Source organism: Neofelis nebulosa, chromosome 1, assembly GCF_028018385.1.
Source record: "Neofelis nebulosa isolate mNeoNeb1 chromosome 1, mNeoNeb1.pri, whole genome shotgun sequence".
Lineage (NCBI taxonomy): Eukaryota > Metazoa > Chordata > Mammalia > Carnivora > Felidae > Neofelis > Neofelis nebulosa.
This window is the reverse complement of record NC_080782.1, coordinates 118,917,595-118,940,038: the sequence shown is the minus strand read 5'-3', so window position 1 is coordinate 118,940,038 and position 22,444 is coordinate 118,917,595. Positions and strand designations below refer to the sequence as shown.

General features: G+C 41.6%; 1 protein-coding gene across 1 annotated transcript; it reads right to left on the bottom strand.

The window, feature by feature from the left end:
* Positions 1 to 7,759: 7,759 nt before the first annotated feature.
* On the bottom strand, positions 7,760 to 22,199 carry GRXCR2 (glutaredoxin and cysteine rich domain containing 2). Its single transcript, XM_058732844.1, has 3 exons — positions 21,784 to 22,199; positions 15,041 to 15,268; positions 7,760 to 9,723 (listed from the first exon to the last, which is right to left on the bottom strand). Exons 1-3 carry the CDS (start codon positions 22,117 to 22,119, stop codon positions 9,541 to 9,543), a joined length of 747 nt encoding a protein of 248 aa, XP_058588827.1. The 5' UTR covers positions 22,120 to 22,199; the 3' UTR covers positions 7,760 to 9,540.
* Positions 22,200 to 22,444: the final 245 nt, after the last annotated feature.

Below are 22,444 nucleotides of genomic sequence, written 5' to 3'. Positions count from 1 at the left end.
TGTAAGGCATGCCTTGCTGCATCGAGGAGGTTCATCATACCAAAAAGACTGTCAATTTAGGAGAAAGGCTGATGAAATCTTATATAAGAAAAAGTTAAGGTGGAAATATCAGTGTAAAATAACAACCTTAATAAGTATGTTTTCAGGTGTCAGTGGCCCAGAAGCAACATCAATGCATTCTTGCTTACTACACATTCTCAAGTGCACCCCAAGAGCCCAGCTCCTGTTGTTCAGAATTATCACCTATTCAAAAGAAACACAAACCCCTGGAAGCTAGGTGATACCATGATTTAGGAAAGAGAAAAAATTAAGAACATTTATCCAACATCCTCTTGTTACCAAAAAGCAAGAATGTTTTTAAAAATGTCAGGAACAGGGGTGCCTGGGTGGCTCAGTCGGTTGAGCGTCTGACCTTGGCTCAGGTCACGATCTCGCGGTCCGTGAGTTCAAGCCCCGCGTAGGGCTCTGGGCTGATGGCTCAGAGCCTGGAGCCTACTTCCGATTCTGTGTCTCCCTCTCTCTCTGACACTCCCCCGTTCATGCTCTGTCTCTCTCTGTCTCAAAAAAAAATAAATAAATAAACGTTAAAAAAAAATTTTTTTTTAAGTAAAAAAAATAAAAAAAAATGTCAGGAACATTGTATAAAGGATAAAGAAGCCAACATGAAGGACTGATTATTAGCTGACATTTCTTTTAAATAAAATTTTTATTGTAAGAATAAAGCACTGATAACACACACACACACACACACACACACACACACACACACACATATCAAATGTATGCCCAGGTCAAAAAATAGACCTTTGCCACTCATCTCACAAGCTCCTTCCATGGGCCTCATTCTTTTTTTTTTTTTTTTAATATTTTTTTTTAATTTTTTTTTTTTAACGTTTATTTATTTTTGAGACAGACAGAGACAAAGCATGAACGAGGGAGGGTCAGAGAGAAGGAGACACAGAATCCGAAACAGGCTCCAGGCTCCGAGCTGTAAGCACAGAGCCCGACGCGGGGCTCAAACTCACGGACCGTGAAATCATGACCTGAGCCGAAGTCGGCTGCTTAACCGACTGAGCCACCCAGGCGCCCCAGCCATGGGCCTCATTCTGATCACACTTCCTTTCCGTTCTTTTATAATAATGACTTATTTGTATTTTTATGGTTTTATCACCCAAATGTATACCCCAAGACTATAGTCTTGCCCATTAAAAAAAAAAAATCTGTCCCTGTCGCTTAAGATGAAGTTACAATCTGAGCATCAAAAGCACTTTCACCATCATCATCACCACCATGACCAACATCAGGTTGACCAACATGAGGCATGAGAAAGGCCATGAATTGGAAATGACTCAAAATAGAAAAGCTAATATGAAGTCTGCCCAAAAGGTCACTGTGATAGAAAATGGTGAATTAATAAGCCACAAAAAATTTTTGTTGATTTTAATAATCAGAAGGGTTTGACATTTCTTCTAGTAATCTTATGTTTATAAAACACAGTCATATGCCTATCTTTATCTGTTTAAGGAAAATAAACATTGGAAACTGTAAGCCAAATAGTCCCAGAAAAAGCAGATGCCAAGAACAGGAAGGACCCTTTGGCTTGGGTGGGGACCCACAATAACCAAACAGCAAGAGGGCTCCACTAATACGTTATATTGATCAATATAATGTATTAGCCAGATGACCTACAAAGGGACACTAACTACACAGAGTGTAGTCAATCTTTCAGCTCTTAAGAGATTAAATCTCAATGCTAATAAGGGAGGTATAAGTTTTTAATGCTAAGAGATAAAATGAATTTTTGATTATGACAGGATAATCGGTTATATCACAATGGCCAAGTGATAATTAAAAAACAATTTCAGAGATAGATACTAGGTTGCAAAATTAAACCTCAGGCATAAGATAAGGCCTGAAATAGTCTCTCTGACATAACAGGTATCATTTATCTGCAGAAAAGCTTACTATAAAAAGGTGGTTTGGGTTAGAATCACCTTGGGAGAAACAAACAAGTCTGACCAAGAATTAATCAGTCAATAAACCAAGTTCTACAATCTAGGCTGTTCTGATAACATAATCTTTCTTTGAGATCTACTAAGAATTTTGTGACCCAAGAAAAGGAGTAAAAATAATAATGCCATAGCCCTCATGGAATATCAAAACTAGCAGAGAAAAACAAGAACAGAAATAAGATGGGCATTAAACCCATGATATTGATGCTTTTAGAGTAGATTTAAGTGAAATTATGGCAATAAATTCTGTGATTTTTGTTTTACATGTTTGTGAATGAAGGTTTTGAAGTGTTTAAAAGGATCAGCCATTCTGAATATATAATTGCAGTCGGTTTAAAATGTTTAAAATTATATGATTAATAAATTTGTCATCAATGTTTAAAGGCCTCAAGAAACACGGGAATACCCTTTGGAGATAAAAGGATCTGTCATGTCACCTTGTGTTAGCTTTCTATCCCTGGGTTACAAGTGGTCCCCAAACTTCCTGGTTTAAGACAATATTTATTTGCTCACAGTTGATCATCTCACAGCTCAGGGCTTAGCTGCCTGGTTCCAGCTCCAGGTCTCTCACAAGGCTGGAATTAAGATGTCATCTACCCCAAGGCTCAGCTCAACTAGAGAAGGAGCACCTTCCAAGCTCACTCATGTAGGTGTTGGCAGGATTCGGTTCCCAGCGGGTCACTGGACTGAGGGGCTCAGTTCCTCCCTGGCTATTGCCACGCCATGTGGACCTCTGCATAAGGCAGCTTCCACCGTGGCAGCTGGTTTCAGCAAGTCAGCAAGCAAGGAAAGCCAAAGAAAGAATCATAGTTTTTTTAAAACCTAATCTCAGAGGAGACATCCCATCGTTTTTGCCATACCCCATTGTGAGAAGCAAGTCCCAAAGTCCGGTTCACATTCGAGGGGACTGCACAAAGCCAGGAATACCAAAAGGTGGGGGTCACTGGGAATCATTTTAGAAGCTGTCTCTCTGAGGAATTTTTCTTAGACATTGGCCCACAAGACATACAATACACTGTATGCGTAACCAAATGTCATGTTTCTGCAAACACCAGATCACCAAATATTTATTGAACACCTTCTATATAGCAGGCCCTATGGTAGGTGCAGGGGATATAATGATGGGTGAGGCACACTTTCTGCCCTTAAGGAGTTCATAGTTGAATGAAAGAGGCCAACAACTAAAGGAGAGTTAGCCATTCTCTATTCTCTTCCCCTTCTATAATATCTATCATTTTATTTTGCAAATATTCATTTAAATCTCTGGTTCTCTGTGAGACTATAATGTTCCTAAGAAAAGGTACCATGTCTGTTTCATCTTCTGGGTCCCTGTTTTTTCACATGGCCTTACTCACAGGAATCGTTCAATAATATAACACTTTGAACATAGAAAGCAGACATGGTCAATAATCTGTTAGCCATCCACATCTTAGTATGAACTAATGCCCCCAATCTTTTGAGAAATAATCATTAACAGGGGAAGAAGTACTTGGCAGCTGGATAGAAGTGATACTGAAGGACTGCATAAAGAGAAAGAAGTCTCTTACCGTTAAAGAAGATAAATGCTAACTCTAGTTTTGTCAAGGCCCGATTTAGCTGCCCCATTCTTACCACCTGCCCCCCACACCTCCACCACCAGACAATGAGGAAGTTACATTGTTTTATGTTTCCAGGTCTTTTCTTCTCTAGGTTTTACATGTTGTTTAACACAGGCAGTAATTATATGCCATAATTCCAACAGTGACAGAATTCCATTTCTCTCACATAATTGCATGAATGTGAACTCTCTGTAATTACTGTGTTTAATTAGAAAATGAGATGCAACTAATTAGGCCAGGTGATAAAAACAACTGTGAACATTTCTTTCAAATTTACCTTTATCATTAAATTCACTCAGACGAAGCTGCAGTGAACCATAGAAACTTTCTATAAATGTCACTGGCACCAGTCTAAATGAATGTATTGGCAGAGTGAGTCATAACCGTGGAAGACTTAGAAAGAACAACGTCATCTTTCTCATAAACTTAAGTTTAATTGGTATCTTTGGCCAGTTTAATTTGGAAAGGTCAAATATGGTTCACACAGTTAATGCTTAACGTGGACTTCAAAAAATATTTTCAGGGGCGCCTGGGTGGCGCAGTCGGTTAAGCGTCCGACTTCAGCCAGGTCACAATCTCGCGGTCCGGTCCGTGAGTTCGAGCCCCGCGTCAGGCTCTGGGCTGATGGCTCGGAGCCTGGAGCCTGTTTCCGATTCTGTGTCTCCCTCTCTCTCTGCCCCTCCCCCGTTCATGCTCTGTCTCTCTCTGTCCCAAAAATAAAAATAAAAAACGTTGAAAAAAAAAATTTTTTTTTAAAAATATTTTCAGAGGACCCTGGGGTGGCTCCGTCGATTGAGCGTCTGACTCTTGCTTTCGGCTCAGATCGTGGTATCACGGTTTGTGAGATCGAGGCCTGCATCAGGCTCTGCACTGTCAGCAAGGAGTCTGCTTGGGATTCTCTCTCTCTCCCTCTCTCTCTGCCCACCTACCCACCCCCCACCTTCAAAATAAATAAATAAACTTATTTTAAACAAGTGATCTTACCAGGAAGCCAAAATAAAAACGGAAAAAAGTAGAGTTATTCTAATGGCACAGGTCTAAGGCAGATGGGTTCAACCCTCCTCACCCCACAGGATGACAGGCAGGGGCAGACAGGAGCCACTGCAAAGCACAAGTGTCTGCCTAGAAGGGGTGGGGTTTATGAAAGGAAACCTGGCCCTGCAGATCTTTGTGTGCAAAGGAGGAGATAGGCCTTGAGGCTAAGCCACATTTGAGAAAAGGGGCCATAAAGATAAGTTATTCTGTTTCACAGAGCAAGAACAAAGGGTACACAGGGATGGACATGCATAAATGAAAGGAGGAACCAGCAGGATGGTTCTAAGGGGCCAGCACACCAGGGAAACAAGTCTTGCTAAGTTCAGCAGAGTTGAAGCAGAGTTGTTACAGTACTACCTTCTCAGGCCCCTAGTTACCACGCCCATTTTCCCTACAGGGTGTTACTTTCACGAAAGCCTAGGAAGGCAAGATGTTTGTGAAGATCACTGAAGGGGCTTGCATGTTTATGGCCTGGGTGGATGTGTCGGGGAAAGGAACAGCATGTGTGGGGCTAACGTGACCAATACGCAGAATTAATTCAAGGGTTTAGGGCAACCCAGGGAATGAGTCTCAAGTGCTTAGAACAGTGTCCTGCACGTGGTACAGCTGATATGCGATTGTTTAAATAAGTACATAAATAAATAAATTCTGTAATAAGTCTCCTATTAAGTCCTCCTATTCAGAGGAAGTGAGTCACTGGAGTAACTAGCAAAGGGTAAGCGGCAGTGTCCTCCAGAGATATACAACCAAATTCATTTATTATGCCTACTGGAGGCCCAAGACTATGATTTCATTGATGATAAACACGAAGAGTCTGTTCATCTTGGAATCCTGAGGACCTAGTATAAATATATGGAACATAGTCAAATTCAGTGGGAAACTGCTCAATGGACAAAGGAATTGGTAGATATTCTATCTTTTGAAAACACGTAGTAATTTTAAAAAATGTTTAAATTGAAGTATAGCTGACATAGTCAAAAATGTTGGAGCTTTCAACACACATAGCATTATTTTCATTATAGCATCACTAGGATTTTTTTAATTCAAATTAGTTAACGTACAGTGTAGTGTAGTATTGGTTTCAGGAGTAGAACTCAGCGACGCATCAATTACATACAACACCCAGTGCTCATCCCAAAAAGTGCCCTTCACCATTATCCCTCCCCCTCCCCCAGCCTCCTCCCCTCCAGCAACCCTCAGTTTGTTCTCTGTATTTAAGAGTCTCTTATGGTTTGCCTCCCTCTGTTTTTACCTTATTTTTCCTTCCCTTCCCCTATGTTCATCTGTTTTGTACCTTAAATTCCACATATGAGTGAAATCACATTTTTATCTTTCTCTGGCTTATTTCACTTAGCATAATACACTCTAGTTCCATCCACATTGTTGCAAATGGCAAGATTTCATTCTTTTTCATTGCCGAATAATATTCCAACACACACACACACACACACACACACACACACACACACACCACATCTTCTTAATCTATTAGGATATTTTTTAACCTTCCTATTTTTGTCTAGCTCTGAAGGAATTCTTCTAGTCTTAGGAGCGCTAGTTAGCCACCCATACTCATGACACTAAACTTAACCAGGACACTGCCCAAACCACTGTCAATGTTTGTACATCACAAATCAAAAAGTGGTATTTTAGTTCAAACTTCTCTCCCCTGGTAGGTAAGAACTCAGAAAGGGTTTGCATGCAGTTGGTCATAAGCAGTACTTCTGGGTTCAGAGGACAGACTCTATGGCTCTACCTTCAAAATATATCCACAATCCAACCACTGCCACCACCTCCGCTAATACCACACTGACCCCGGCCACCATTAACTGTCCCCAGGATCACTGCAGGGGTCTCCCAACTGGGTTCCTACTTCCACATTTGCCCCATGGTGTCTTCTCACAACACAGCAGCCAGAGAAGCTGGTGAAAATACAAATCAGACTGTCACCCTCCTCTGCTCAAAATATTTTTATCAGTTGGCATTCAATCAGGAAACCAGAAACCACTCTAGATATTTCAGAGTATCAAGTATAGATATAGATAAAGATATAGATATAGATATAGATATAGAGATAGAGATAGAGATAGAGATAGAGATAGAGATAGATATATAGATAGATGTATATATCATATAGATACAGATTATAGGGAATTGATTACAAAGATTACTAACTGCAGCAAGCCACTACTCACTCCCCTTAGGCTGAGGGGAAAATGGTGTAACACTGAACCTCCAATCAGAGCCACCAAAGTGACTGCAGTTGGAGCCGGGCTTCCTGGGCCAGCATTCCCAGCTGCTGTTGCTGTTAACACAGCTGCCTCGTGGGAACGGCTGTCAGGATCCCCAAAAGAAAAAGAGGGAAGACTTTCCTTCCGCCCGTCTTCCACCCGTTGGCAGGACTTAACAGGGAGCCAGCAGGCAAGATTTCTGGGAAGTGTAGGTTGTGGCTGTCCTGCCCCAGCAGTGAGAGGAGCATGTGGGAGGAGAGTTGGTGAGGTTGACAGAAAACATGCCCCATGCAGAGCGCCAGTTCACTCCCTGAAACCCAGGTTTTTACAAGAGCTTTGAGGGAAGGTGCCCCCTCAGGCCAACACATGCACCTTCCTTTCTGACCTCATTCCCTGACACTTGTCGTCTTGCTCACTGCACTGCAGCCACACTGGTTTCTTTGCTGCTCTCCTGCCTACAAGCCTCGCACTTGCTGTTTCCTCTGCCTGGAATAACCTTACCCCCAGACACGTTCACCTCATGCCCTTGAGGCCTTTATTTAAAAGAAACTTTCTCAGTGATGCTTCCCTGAAAACTAATTTAAAATTGCAAACCCTCCTAACTCTTGACACCCCATATTGTTTTATTTTTCATCAAAGCATTTATCCTTTTCTAACACCTTATACATTATATATGTGCATACGTAATTGTATTTTTTTATTCTGTTGCATAATTTTTAGTTGTCTTTAAATATAGATATTTTATGTCAAATATATATGTTTTTAGGTCTCAATACCTCCCCACCAAAATGTAAGCTCCATGGGGGCTAGGATTTTGTCTGTTTTGTTTAATGATATATTCCCAGTGCACGATAAATTCTTGTTCACTGAATAAACAAATGTAATCATTAGTGGATGCGTTTATTATGGGCTGAAAAGGATTAAAGGCTCTAAAAAGCATGAAGGAAGGAAAAGAAACCACCATTGCTATACCTCCTCCCCTGGGAAGCCTCTCTAACCCCACTCAGGCTACATCAGATGTACCTTCCATGTGCTTCAAATCCTCCTAGCAATTCCCCTACCCCAGAACTTGTCATGCTACGCTGTGATTATCTGTTGATAGATCTGCCTCCTCCACTGAAAGTGTAAGCGCTGTGCCCTACCGAAGCGATGGTGCCCATCTGGGCAACAATGTACATCAGGCACGCAGGGCTCAAAACAGCCGTTGTCAAATGTTCCTGTCAAAAAAGAGAAGAACGCACTTAAAGGCCTCTTGTTATCATTCCTTCCTCTAGTAGTCTGGAAAAATAGAAGAGTCAAAAGCTGTGAGAAACCATAAACCAACTCAGGAAACAGTTTAGTGCAGAGGCAAAGAAAGTCTCTTAGGAATAGTTCTATCATTCCGGGGAAGAGAGGACAGGCAAAATTTATCATGGCTTCAAAAAATATTTTAATCTTTCTATTAGAAGTATTTATGTCTCCTGAAAAGCGTTCATTGAATTATTTTAATAGCTGAGTATTAGAGAATAACAAACAAATGTTGAAAAAAAAAACAGGTAATGAAAATCAAAATCATCATAGAAAAGCCATGTGTCTCAAAACAACAGATTTTACAGGGTTATTCTCAAGTGGTAAAGGGTGTGGGGGTTAGAGCCACAAAAGTACATTAACGAAAGCATCTTTCTAATTTTGTAACCAACTTTAAGAGGAAAGAATTACCTTTAGTATGTGTATTCACCGACGGTAGAATAAGAATTCTTAAAAATCATCCTTGGTTTTTTTTTTTTTTAGAGATTTCTAATAGATAACTATAAAAATATCCAGTCTTTTTTGAAGAGGTTGTGGCTATATCCTAGACTTAAAATACATGTATTTATTTGCTGATAATTCAGGGGTTGGAAGAAGTCATGTCACACACACATACTTAAGCACCAAATTTATCCTAAGTAGTTCTGACTTGGCTTATAGCCTCAGCAGTTTAGAGGCATATGTAGGAGTGTCTTATCTCATCTGGTCTTAAGAAGCAGCACTGCTCACTGCCTGTGTGAATATCACCCAAGCACATCACACAGGAGAGACTCAGGACTTTGAAGGAAAGGCTTCCTCAGCTTGCCCATCTTCAGCACGAAGCACATACGTGTTGCTTTGTTTTCAGTGGCCTGCTGGTACATTCTGCATCGGGCATCCCTCTCCTCTTCTGCTTAATTAAAAATTAAATCTGACCAACGATGATTTGAAATGCATTATATGCAACAGAAATTCAGTTAATCAGAAACCTGGCTTTTTTACTCTTACTTTTTTATCCCTTTCTTATGGCATAATTGTGCAAAATAATTCCCAACCAGAAAATGACTTCAACCTGCTGCCTGTAATGTGCATTTATTTGCTCACTAGTGTAAGGAAAAAACCGAGCTAAGCCAAGTAAGATACACGCACACGTTCCTGGAAGGATAATTTTAGAACCCGTTTCAAAGCCGACTCTAATTCGAAAATGCCTCTGCCACTTAGAACCACATGGAGATGTTACCAGCCTCACGAAATGTCATCAAGTAATTGAGTTTTGCCAGTGGTGGAAGTGGTGGTAGCCACTGTGGCTTCCTTGCTGGGAGAGGGAAGAGAAGGAGGGGGTTTATAAGCAGTAACTTCAGGAAGGATGCGATAACAGCGGACATACAAAGCCACAGGCTATTGATTGCAAATCTGGCAAGGCTGCAGGCCGTTCTCATTGCAGGCAGGGCACCGCAGGGCCCGATAGGACTCCTTAAATCTGTTGGCCAGCATGGAGAACTTGCTGCCGTGGCACAGAGAGCAGGTGGCACTGCCCGACCCTCGGCAGTGAAAACAGTTGTCCTCGGGAAGCTCCCCTTCCTGCAAGAGATAGGGCAGCATTCAGTTAGAGACCACTGTTCAAATACACGTTGAAATAGCACTGGGCTGCCAGAAAGGCAGAGGCAGAACGAGAGCAGAAAATGCTTCCCACAAATGCCAAAGAGGGAACTGACCAGAGGCACACAATTCTCACTGCAATTTTATCAGAGAGGACCTCCCTGATGGAATCTCTGAGACACCATCCCCTGCTACGATGCCTTGCACTTTGCAGCTTTACGTTCTTCACTGCCCTTGTCACCATCTAACGTGTCATTTCTGTGTGCTCCGTCAGGACAAGGACCTACTTATCCGCATTGCCAAATACTAATAGTGAACAGCTGCAGTGTGCCTAGGTGGTGCGAGGTGCTGTTCTAAGAGCTTTCTTTACGTTAATCCATACAACACCCCAGTGAGGTGGTGCAAATATTATCGTCCTTGCTGCAGATGTGAAAATTGAGATGCTGAGAAGTTCGGTTATTTGCCAATGGTCACACAGCCTTGGAGGAGAGGAGGCAGGTTTTGATTCTAGATGACTGAGCCCCAGAGTTCATGCTCTTACTGACTCCATACACAGCCCCTCGCTGAACCTGTCCAGCAGCAGACGTTCAAGAGATACTGTTTTTGTGTGACTGGCCGAGAGCCTGAGTGGATGAATGAATCGATGTTACAATCCTTCGAAGCTGAGCTCTGAATTCCTGCAGTACTTTATTTTCTTTGATACCTGTGATAAGGCCTGAGAGAGCAATCATGCACCTTGGAAAGTTCCCTTGACCTCTCTACATCTTTGTTTTTCTTTCCCTGCGAAATGGGAGTAGTAATGCTGACCTCTCGGAGCAGCTGGAATATTAAATGAGAGTGTGAAAAAAACCACAATTTGTCACCTGGCATATTATAGGTTTTCCACAAAAGTTAATTCACTTCTAAGCCCTGCTAGTGAGTCTTGACTTACTAGTGCTTGACTCCTGTCCTGCAGAATATGCCCCTTGTCTACTTCATGTTCCCTCCCTAAGACACCTCAAGGAAACTAGCAACCTTTGCATTCCTGTGCAAAGACTGTGCACAGACCATGAACCTCCCAAGAAATAAGGGGCGGTACCAAATCAATACCAGGTGGATCCAGCACCAAGTCCTGTCTATTTCACTTGCAGATCATCTCTCAGATCCATCCAGTTTTCACCACCCACAACTGCAATGCTAGTCCAGATACACACCAACTCTGGCATGAATTTAGTGTGGAGCCCTGCCTCTAGTCTTGTGGGTGGCTCTCCCCAAACCAGACAACAATTATTTGTTTTCAGATGTTGGCTTAGCAGCACTTATCCAGGAAGCCTTGCATCCCCACACCTCTGGGCCAGGAGTCCTGTCCCACCTGTCCTGCCCCAAGCATGGCAGGCCTCATCTTCTACTGAAAGTTCCTGCTGACCAGACATGAAGCTCTCTGTGCTAGTCCCTGTCACCATCACCTCCAAGACTTCTAGTGCAGTGCCTGGCACAACACGTGCCATTCACATGTTTGCCAGATGAACAAACAAAACGATGATGTCTGGAGAACCCTTCTGATTCTTAAATCCTAGGACCTAACAAGATGGCGGAATCCACTGGGTGGCTCAACCCAGCTAACACAGCTTTCTTTTATAATTTAAGAATAAAAATAATCTTGAAAAGGGCGGCATGAGTTCTGAAAATAGTTCCATTGTGCTACAAAGTGCCTAAGAAGATACCACATTTTATTTATTCTAGATTTAGGGAATGGAAGTGATCATCCAACCGACAAAAGCCTAAATGTACCCTTCGGTTAATATTTTATTGATTGTGGCCATATTTTAATACATCAACAATGGAGAAACCTGTTTTCTACCCTTAAAGCATTCAAAGTATTCAAAATAAGTGTTTTTGCCAAAATATTCTTTAAGGAAATGGTCACAGTCCGTTTTTCTGCTAAATCCACATGTTTTTGTTTTGGACTTAATCCCAGTGAGATTTTAATGTTGTCAGTGCTGCCAAAGGAAGTATAGTAAATTCCTACCAAAATGCTATACATGTCATCCAAAAATTAATTTGCATACAATGTCAGGTTCAGCTATGAAAAGATTCATGAAGTGACCTGGTGCACCTGCTTGCGGAGAACAAAAAAAAATCATCGATCAAATTTTATCTAATGTCACGTGGTTGTATGAGGTATTATTAGAAGGCTCCCTGGAATTTCCATTCTTACCCTGGGTTACCACCCTCCTTCCAACCACTTGCTCTCAGCATGTCATTTAATCATTTAATGATTAAATCAAGGGCTACTGAGCCTCTATTCAAGGCAAGAGGGATATAAGCTTCTGTCTTCCATTCTCAGCATTTTTAATCTCCTCTCAGAAAATAATCAGTAAGACGGCTTAGAACATAGTTGTACTGCACAGTTTAGGTCCTGGAACCGACAGACCTATCCAAACCACCTCTTACTAGCTCCATGGCCAAGGAAAGGGGCCTCAGCTTTCACACTGCAGACTCAAAGGCTTGTGGTAGCCCTGATGATGCTAAGGAGCACCAATCTGGAGACTGCTCAGCACAGTGGTTAAGATGATAGGACTGGTAGTCAGGTGGTCCAGGGTTTGACCACTGGCTCTGATAACCTCTGGCAAGTTACTTAACTTCTCTGTGCCTTAGTTTCCCCAGCTAAAGAGTGGGACTGCTAACAATCACTACCTCACAGAGTCCTTGTGAGAATGAAGTAGACTAACGCATAGAAAGCACTGGGCATGGTGGTTGGCTATCACAGGCCCTCAATAAATGACAGTTGTTGTCATTGTTGTTGCCTATTTCAAAGGCAAGAGCGCATAAGGCATAAAGAAGTCCGGATGAGTTATGGTCTCAAATCCACCGAACATACGGCCAGATTTTTCCCCTTCCATATTTCACTGTGGCTCAATTCAATTATTGCTCTCCTTTTCTTTTACGGTGAATACAGACAGTCAGCATGGCCTGGCCGTTAGCCTTGCCTTGCTCTTTCATCAAGGTTCCCACTGCTTCCCTGCTCCATATAACACAACAAAGGGTCTCCTGGTCAGAAGGGGCGCCTTGATGTTCTCTGACCCTCTTTTTTAAAATAAAACCTGGCTGGGCATTTATTGCACGAGGGATTTGGCAAACAAATAGCAATTTAAAACAGAGTTTAAAAGACAGGCAAGTGAAGTATAACCTTTCACGGCAACTCTCTGCTGCACGCCTCTGTCCTAGTTTGTGGTATTACAGCCAGAAAACATGGATCTCTCCAAATTGAATTTACAGATAATTGTCATGTCAGGGCTGTTGTTGCTTTTTTTTTTTTTTTTTCAGGCCAGCGGCGTGACCTGCATTTTATCATTTCTGGCTCCTTTCTGAAAATATATGCTCCTACAAATTACAAAACGGCTTGAAAAAGAATAGAATTAATGAATTTTAAAGTGGGGAGGTAATGCTTCGGATCACAATGTTTAGTAGTCTGCCTGCTGCTAAGCTGGGTTCTGAATAGTGCTATGTAAAAGGCAAGAAAAGGCAGAAGGACGATACTTCCTTACCAGCTGGCACTCTGGTCCCAAATTCCAATATTCTTTCCACAAATATTTAACTAATATGCACTGTGCACCTACTCTGTGCCAACCTCTATTTTCATTCTTATTGTTGTGCCACTGGAACTACTATGCCAAACCCAACATAAACATGGCCCCAGCCCTCATGCAGACAAAACTCTAGTGTGTGACAGCAAACGTTAACCAAATAACTACACAGAGAAATTGAAGACTGCAACCAAGGAGGGGTGCGAGGTACTCTGAGGGGTCTATCCTCTGAGGAAGTGATGTCTCCACTTTCAGATGCTAAGGGGAAGGGGGTGTGGAATCTGGAGAACATTCTAAGCAGAGGGAAGTTGCCTCTGCTAGGAAAGGGCAAAGAACATATGAATGGTAGCTGGATGGGCAGTGTGTCTGGGACAGAGAGAATGAGGAGAGATGTGTAAGAGGAGAATAAACAGGCTGGGAGGGTCCATATACAACGTTTTCTACAACAAGTCAGAAGGTTTGGTTTCATTCCAAAGGATGAGATGTCACTTAAAGTTTGGGGTGGGGGAAGAGAGTGATGAAGGGGTGACATGATCATATTTCATTTCAAATATATCTTATCTAGTGTGAGATCAGGTGGGAAAGAGACATGAGTCGTTGTGAGCAGAACTTTAGTAAGAGTCTTTTGCTAGAGTCTGGTCATGACTTTCTCATTCCCATCCTCTAAACCTTGCCAGGGTGGGGATATCACTCAAGTACGAGGAAGCCGCCAGCTCACTGCGTCACACCAACTCATGGGAGGTGAGATTAAGTCCCACAGAAAGTTTCAGCTCCCAAGAGATGGAATCTGAAGAGAGAGAAAATTCATTTCTGCTGCTATCCAAGCTTTTACTCCCTTAGCTTAAAACCATCAAACTTGCTTTTCCCACTCCCAACCCCACACTGTGAACTAATGAATATCATCACTCTACCCCCTCATCTGAGCATGTCTAAGCAACAGTTTCCAAGGTGAAGAGGGCACACCTCTGAGGAGTGTGGGAAGAAAAAAAAATTCTAACTATTTATATTTACTTTTTATCTTAAAAAGGCAAGAAATTAAGCGTCAATAATATCTTCAAAATAAACCGTTATACTAATTTTTAATAAACTAGTTGACACTGGCACCTTCACTAGGTCAGGCAGTGACCAAACATGGTACCCAGGGGACCCTAGAGTAAACATGACATAAAGTGACCTCACTGCGTGCAAAGTGACAATGGTGTCCCAGCTCACTCATTCGCTTTGAGCATTTTGCAACATACTGAAGTTCTCTTGTCCCTGGTCTAGAAGACTTAGAGACAATATGGCTTAATTTCAACTAAACTAATCTCTACAAAACTGGACACATGTCTTCATGAGATCTCTTCAAGGAAACTGGATTGAGGATAAACCAGTAAGACAAACACAAGCAAACCCATTAAGAAAAAGAACAGAGCTGATTTTTTCCATCTCTGGAACAAGCTGTTCTTTGCCACATTGCAGAGTGAAAACAATTAATACCTAATTGGATCTCAAAAGAAGTCATCAAAAAAAAAAAAAACCTGTGCGTATTTGAAATATATACATAACTGTTTTGCTAATCACTTACCATTAAAATATAATAATAAAGTTAAAATTCTTGAACATCTTTAACAGTTAGACATCTTAAGTATTTACATTCAAGTTTTTTCTGAAGTAGTGCAAAGATCAAAACCATGTGGAGACCACTGCTGTAGGGCCAGCTCCAAGTAGGACAGCGAACCATTCTGACACACCTGTGGGTACTGGTTATGGGGGAATGTGCTTTCCATGTCTGGCAAATGCCCATCATTCAGGCCGCTGTCTCCACAGATTTCTTCTTTGCTCATCAGAGACTCCTCCTCGGCCTCCTCTTCCTTCTGGAGCATTTTCCTCATGAAGTCTCTCTTGTCCATTGGGGTTCGGATGATTTTCAGGTTGTTCGTGTAGATGATTATCTTTCCAAAATCTATAATAGGTGGGGACTAGAGAAATGGAGAATGAGTATGGAGATTTAACACCGATCACCATATACAGGGCTGCAGAAACCGTTCAACATCCCAGGCAACAGGAGAGAAGGACCTTGTAACCATCTAGCATTTATGATTCCAACAGACCCCAAAGCTACGATTCACTCCCTGGTTTGTTCACTCTCTCTAAAATCCTTAAAACCCAGATTCCTTCCCCCTGTTGATGGTAACCAAGCAAAGCTGAACTAACTGTAAAACCGGGACTGCAGGGTGGGAGCCAGAACTTCTATTCCCACTACATACAGCAGTAGCTGATGCAGGGATGCACACAGAAAGAGTTTAATAAATACAGAAGAGGGCTTAAAAAAATAAACAGCTCTCCAAAATTGTTATGCATAAATAATAATAGATAAAATTTACTGATTATCATTATTTGATTATAGTGGATAGCATTTATTTTGTGTCGGGCACCACGATAAGCATTTACAAACATTACCTCACTCTCCCCTCAAGCATCCCTTGAGGCGGATGCTATGATTTCTACATCTTACCGATGAGGAGACTGAATCACAGTGAGGTAAAGAGCCTCCCAAGGTTACAGTTAGTCAGGGTCTGTGGCTGGGATTCGAACCCCAGTGTGTTTAACTCGAAAGTCCATATTCTCAACACCTACCCTGCACTATTCACAAGCATCTTCTCCCTAAAAAACCTGTAAGATTGTTATATATATAATGATCTTATGTAAATACATAATATATAATGATCTTATATATGTACAATCATCTTACATATATGTAATGTTTTTATTAATTGTATGATACAAAAATCTTTTAATGTCAAAAAATATACTTCTATAGCATTTTTTTTTTAAGTAGCCTTCAGGCCCAGCGCAGAGCTCAATGTGGGGCTTGAACTCATAACCCTGAGATCAAGACCTGAGCTGAGATCAAGAGTCAGATGCCTAACCAACTGAGCCACCCAGGGACCCTGTGGCATCATTATCAATAGCTCACGTTCTTTTGTATAGATTTATCATGTATTACTTGACAATTTGCTGAGGAATAATTGAGACAATACTACAACAACGCAGTAAGGAAGCATGGGAAGTAAATGTTTAGGGATTATTAACTAAGAACACATATTGCCTCCCAGAGCTAGGATAGCTTGGAGGGAAACAACACCAGATCTCAATTCCGCTGTTCACCAACTGTGAGATTTAAAAGAATCACGTGACCTCTCAGAACAGCAGTTTGCTCCTCCGCAAATGGGGTGACATCTAACTGATGGGGTTCACTGATGGGCTTCACCACAGACAAAGTTATTATCAAAACAGAAGAATACTTTGATACTGGGTGGTAAGCAGATGCTGTCCTGAGACTCCTGAGCGCCCTCCTGTTACCCACAGCTCTCTTGAGGGAACCTCTCACATCCCCTAAACCCAGTAATGTAGTGGTCGTTGCTCAGAAGTCCACGTTTCAGGACCCTGCCCCAATATTCTGCTGGCTTCTGTGCTGATTGGGCAATGTCCCTGTGGTTAAAGATTTGGACTCCCATCCCTGAGGCTAATTATATCAATTTCTAGGGGTAGGGGTGCAATGAAGAGTATATAAGACAGGGTTTCCAAAAGCTAAAAATACTATATACTGGTGGGCATTGTTAACATTGCTACTATTTTTTTTTAACGTTTATTTTTGAGAGAGAGATAGACAGAGCATGAGCGGGGAGGAGCAGAGAGAGAGGGAGACACAGAACCTGAAGCAAGCTCCAGGCTCTGAGCTGTCAACACAGAGCCCGACACGGGGCTTGAACCCACGGACTGTGAGATCATGACCTGAGCCAAAGTCAGATGCTCAACGAACCACCCTGAGCCACCCAGGCACCCCTAACATTGCTAGTATGAAAAACTGTCCATTGGCAGTCCACACACAATCATGCTACACAGCTAAATACCCCAACGTGAAATCCTCTGCCCCGCCCTTATACAACGGGAGAAACCAAATCTACTTAGATGCCACAATTAAGCAGTCTCCTCTTTACAACCCTAATGCATTCAGTCACAACCTGGCTTAAACAGGACTTCAGTACTCAGGCCCCCTTCCTTGAAACACCCGCAGAGTTTTCAATCATTATTTATGAAGCCACAAGCTTCCTACTTGGGCCTGTTTTCTCTCCTTCTCTTCAAGGGATCGTGTGGCAGCTTCCATTTCCTATTGTTTGATGCTCACTGGGCTCCTGTTTCACACTCTGGACTATCAGTTTCTGAACATCAGAAGATAAAGATGGTGGCACTTCTGGAAGGTTCCATTTCCACTTCCACTAATAGCCAAAGAGGTTCAATTACTAGGGAACTTTTTTTCACACATAGAAATGGTTTTCTTGGGGTGAAACTCATAGTATGTTGAAAAAAAAGTCTGTGGTCATAGGGTCCAACCTCCTGCCTCTAACCTGGTCAATATGTGAGACACCAAAGATTGTAAATTTATTTTTAATGTACTCCAAAGAAGGAGGGTCCCAAATCACCTTTAAGGTGTGTTTAAGTTTCAGTCACCCTGACAGCCAAGTTCTTCCTTGTGTCTAAGGAAACGCTCCGGGTGTAACTAAAGTTCACGTTATCTGGTTACGCCCAATTGCCCGTGAGAAACACCCACTCTTCCATTACAGAGGGCCATGAGGAAGCCAGGAATTTTTTTGTTTCCTTCCATAGTGCCCAGAACAGCAACTTACGGGACTGAGCTTCATAAATGCCCTTGACAGGGGCAATGTGCCTGCAGACTGCTCTTCAGACACCACGAAACCTTTCTGTGGCTCTGCGTTTAAATGCGGGGACACCTTCCTGGGTCCTAGAAATGCAGTGGGCTTTGGAGGCAGGCAGGCCTCAGGCGAATTTTTCTGTGCAAGATTTGCAAGTTACTAAACTCCTGTGCACTGTTTCTCCAATTTGTAAGAATCTTTCTCAATGAATTACTGTGAAGATGAAAATACATAATATATACAGAGTATATGTTTAGTAAATGCCATTTTCCTTCCTTTCCCTTCCATTTTTTTTTAAAGGAACCTTATAAAACTTCAGTTGGTTTCAATTCTTTAAAATATCTAGTTGTTTATAACCACTTTCTCTTTCTCTATCCCATAAAACTTTTTATAAAGACTCAGTATTTCTTTGATAGGAACCTGGTCATTATCACAATGGTAGGGAACATTAGCTAAGCACATCCAATGTTTCAGGCATAATGCTAAGTATTTCTTACATACAAACTTTTTTTAATCACCACAACAATCTTCATAAGTGGATACTTTTTTTAAAGTTTATTTATTTATTTTGAGAGAGAGTATGTGCATGCAAGCGAGGGATGGGCAGAGAGAGACAGAGACAGAGACAGAGACAGAGAGAATCCCAAGCAGGTTCTGCACTGTTAGCACAGAGCCCAATGCGGAGCTTGAACTCACGAACCATGAGATTATGACCTGAGCCATAACCAAGAGTTGGATGCTTAGCTGACTGAGCCACCCAGGTGCCCCATAAATAGGTATTTTTATTACTCTCATCTCATAGACGATAACATTAAAGCTTGGCAAGACTAAGTGGTTTGCTTAAGCTCCCACAGTAAGTAGGCAGAGTGGACAAAAAGCCCAGGTCTAACAGACATCAGAGCCCCTGTTTCTTAATTATTATTTTTACTGTGGTAAAATATATTACATAAGATTTACCACTTGAAGCATTTCTAAGTGGACAGACAGGTCAGTGGCATTGGTACATTCACACTGTTGTGTAACCACTACCACCAACCATCTCCAGAGCTTTTTCATCTTCCCAAACTGAAACTCTATGCCCATTAAACGCTCACCTCGCCCCTCCCCCAGCCTCTGGCAACCACTGCTCTACTTTCTGTCTCTATAAATCTGATTGCCCTAGGCACCTCATATAGGTGGAATCATATAATTATCTTTTTATGACTAGTTTCTTTCCCTTAGCACAAGGTCTTGAAGTTTCATCCATGTTGTAGCATGTGTCAGAACGGCCCTCCTTTTTAAGGCTGAATAATATTCGCCTGTGTGTATATGTCACATTTTATTTGTCTATTCATCTACTGGTGGACATTTGGGTTGTTTCCACTTGTGAGCAATTGTGAATACAGCAGCTATGAACATTGGTGTACAAATATCTGCTCAAATTCAGAGCCTTTACTTTTAATTGTTGTAGTTAACTGCTGCCCAGTGTTGCTTCACAGCCAATATTTACTAGGGTTATTTTACAACTGGGTTCACTGTTGAAAAATCATGGCTTTCCAGTTCTCGTTTCCTTATTTTTCATGAATACCACACTGACAACCTGTTTCAGTGGGTGGAGCTGCAGGAATCTGTCCTGATCCCCTCTAACCCAGAGGCTGGCTAAAATTAGGAGGTGGCACTGGATCAGGCAACAAAGAAAACAAGGATAACTGGATCATGCAGGAAACCAGGTGAACAGGAATCAAACTCTGAACATGGTCTCCAGCGTACTGTGTTTAAACCAATGGTGCAGCACTCCTATGAAAACTCAGTTATCTGGCTTTATAAGTCCTTACCAAATCATACATTCACATACATGCCAAGTTTGACACATGATCTGTGAACTGGTCCAATATTCTCTACCATAGGCTTATACAAGGTTTGTATAAACTACAACTTTGTAGCCTAAACCTATAAATAAGATTCAGTTTAAAAAAGATACTGTAAGTACAAGATATAGCCAAGAAGCTATGATATGATAAGCACTCAGTAAATGGCAACTATTACCATTAACGTCATCATTATGATTCATGACCTTATTCTCTAAAAAGGAGCATTCCAGAGGGTCAAAAGCACGAGGCATCAGAAGAGCTGGGTTCTTATTCTGACTGTATACCTAATGACCCTCCAATACTGGTAGATCCCTTAACAACTTGGCACTCAATTTTACTCATCTGCAAAATGGAAATGCGCATATTTTGCCTTTCTCCTCAAAGTTGTGCTGAAGACCCAATGGAAAAGTATATTACTCGGAGATCATGAAGAATGAATTCTTGCCATTTGCAACAATGTGGATGGAACTAGAATGTATTATGCTAAGCGAAGTCAGTCAAAGAAAGACAAATATCAGATGATTTCACTTATATGTGGAATTTAAGAAACACAACAGATGAACATAGGGGAAGGGAAGGAAAAATAAGAGAAAAGCAGAGAGGGGCAAACCACAAGAGATTCCTAAATACAGAAAAAAAACTGAGGGTTGTTGAAGGGGAGGTGGGTGGGGGGGATGGGCTAAATGGATGATGGGCATTAAGGAGGGCACTTGTTGGGATGAGCACTGGGTGCTATGTATAAGTGATGAATCACTGCGTTCTGCTCCTGAAACCAACACTACATTGTACATTAACTAACTTGAATTTAAATAAATAATTTTTTTAAAAAAGCAAGTATGTGATATTGCTTCATAATGTCTAAGTTACTGCACTAACATGAGGGGTTGTTCACTCCAGCTCCCTTCGTTATCAAAAAGAAACCTGGTATTATCTTTGATAAATGTGGACTGCCCATAACTTCACTTTCACCAAGGCCAGAAAGGCCAATGCATTTGTCTGCCAGAGATGAATTATCTGTTCCCTTTGAAACTAACAATAAAAATGATTAGAGAGTAATTATCTGAATTTCACACATTAAAGATGAGAGCATATCCTGGTGTACTATTCATTAATGACCTGGCACATTAGATAACTGTATTTAATCTTAAAGAAAAAAAACAGGCATTCACAATCCCATTGGCAAACACCCACACATCTCTTCATTTTTAGAAATCAATGAATATTTTCCAAGTTCTTCTAGCTTAAAAGAAAATCATGTATGTGCTTTTGATCATCCATGGTACTGGCAAAGATAATTGAATTAACAGACAAAATACAGGTTTCAACTGAACTACTAGCTCGAACTTCTTCCCCATGTAACATTTCCTCTGCTTGATTTGCTTTTCACCATTTCTTCCCGGGACTCCAACCACTCAGTGTTCATGCTAACACACAAGGGAAAGGCAAAATAAACAAACAAACAAACATTTTTTAAAAGCAGGCAGCAGGAGGGAGAGAGGAAATAAAACAAGACAGGGATAAACCACAAGCTGAATAATTGGCTGGAGTAAAATGAGCACCTTCAAACACTCGGCTCTTTCTGGAAACAAAACAGCCAGTTGTCACATAATTTTCTAAAACGGCAGTCTGGCAACCTGAAAACCACTGCATCTCTATTAAATTTACTTACCGAGATAACCCAGCGAATGACCCAATTACAATTTACTACCCTGGATGGAAGGGAATACTATGTCCGCTTACTGCACTTTCCAATAAGTAGTCAGCAAGCATGTTATTTTTGTTCCAGAAATATTATTCCAACAGTGGCTTCCCATTTGGTGCACCTACAGCTCTGGTTGGTACTGGAGCATGAGCAATGTACAAATTTGAATCGGGCATTTTTCTATACACATTTTAGCTTAAAGTTTACACATCATGCACAATACCAACCTTATGGTCATTTGCCTTGTAATCATTGAAGAAAGACTGGCCGCCTGCCAAAGTGTAGGCATTGCCCTCTCTAAAAACGCTGATCCTCTGAGCAGTCAGCTTAGGGGAGTATGGTCGGGGCTTGGGGGCCTCCCCAGACCCATAAACGCCATCCATTGGTTCAAGGGACTCTTGAAGAAAACTGTGAGGGTATTCCTCCTTTGGCGACTCTAATTCCTGCCCATCCTCAAAGACCTGCTTCAACACTCTGCCACTGTAGGAGGAGGAGATTTTAAATCGTACTTTCCGTGGTTTGCCGTCACTCTTCTGGTTCAGCTTCTTCTCGGAGTCCTCCATCAGTAGAAATTTCACCCTGTGGTTTCCTGGCTTCAGCGTAGCCAATGAAACTTGGGGCTCTGAGAAGAAGGCATTTTATTTTCTCTCCTCTTGCATATAATTAATTCAAGTTGGTGCTGGGGTATGCTCAGTTTACAGCAACTGACACCCACACATTAAATATTGACAGATCCTCCTGCAAAGGCAGGCGATTGTGGGTTTATGGAGTAGAGAGAGCACAGCATAAGACAAGATTGGGTCCCCTTTGATCCCAAACTCCCCAATAACTTCAACCAAACCCTGGCTTTTCCTAACCTGAGCAATGGTTAAGTTTATATAGACTGAA

Excerpts from the sequence above, each read along its gene's own strand:
- GRXCR2 (XM_058732844.1), bottom strand. The coding sequence starts at position 22,119 with ATGGAGGACTCCGAGAAGAAGCTGAACCAGAAGAGTGACGGCAAACCA. Across the intron at positions 15,269-21,783 it reads ACAAGGCAAATGACCATAAG|TCCCCACCTATTATAGATTT; the intron begins GTTGGTATTGTG and ends CCATTTCTCTAG. Across the intron at positions 9,724-15,040 it reads CCCATAACCAGTACCCACAG|GAAGGGGAGCTTCCCGAGGA; the intron begins GTGTGTCAGAAT and ends TATCTCTTGCAG.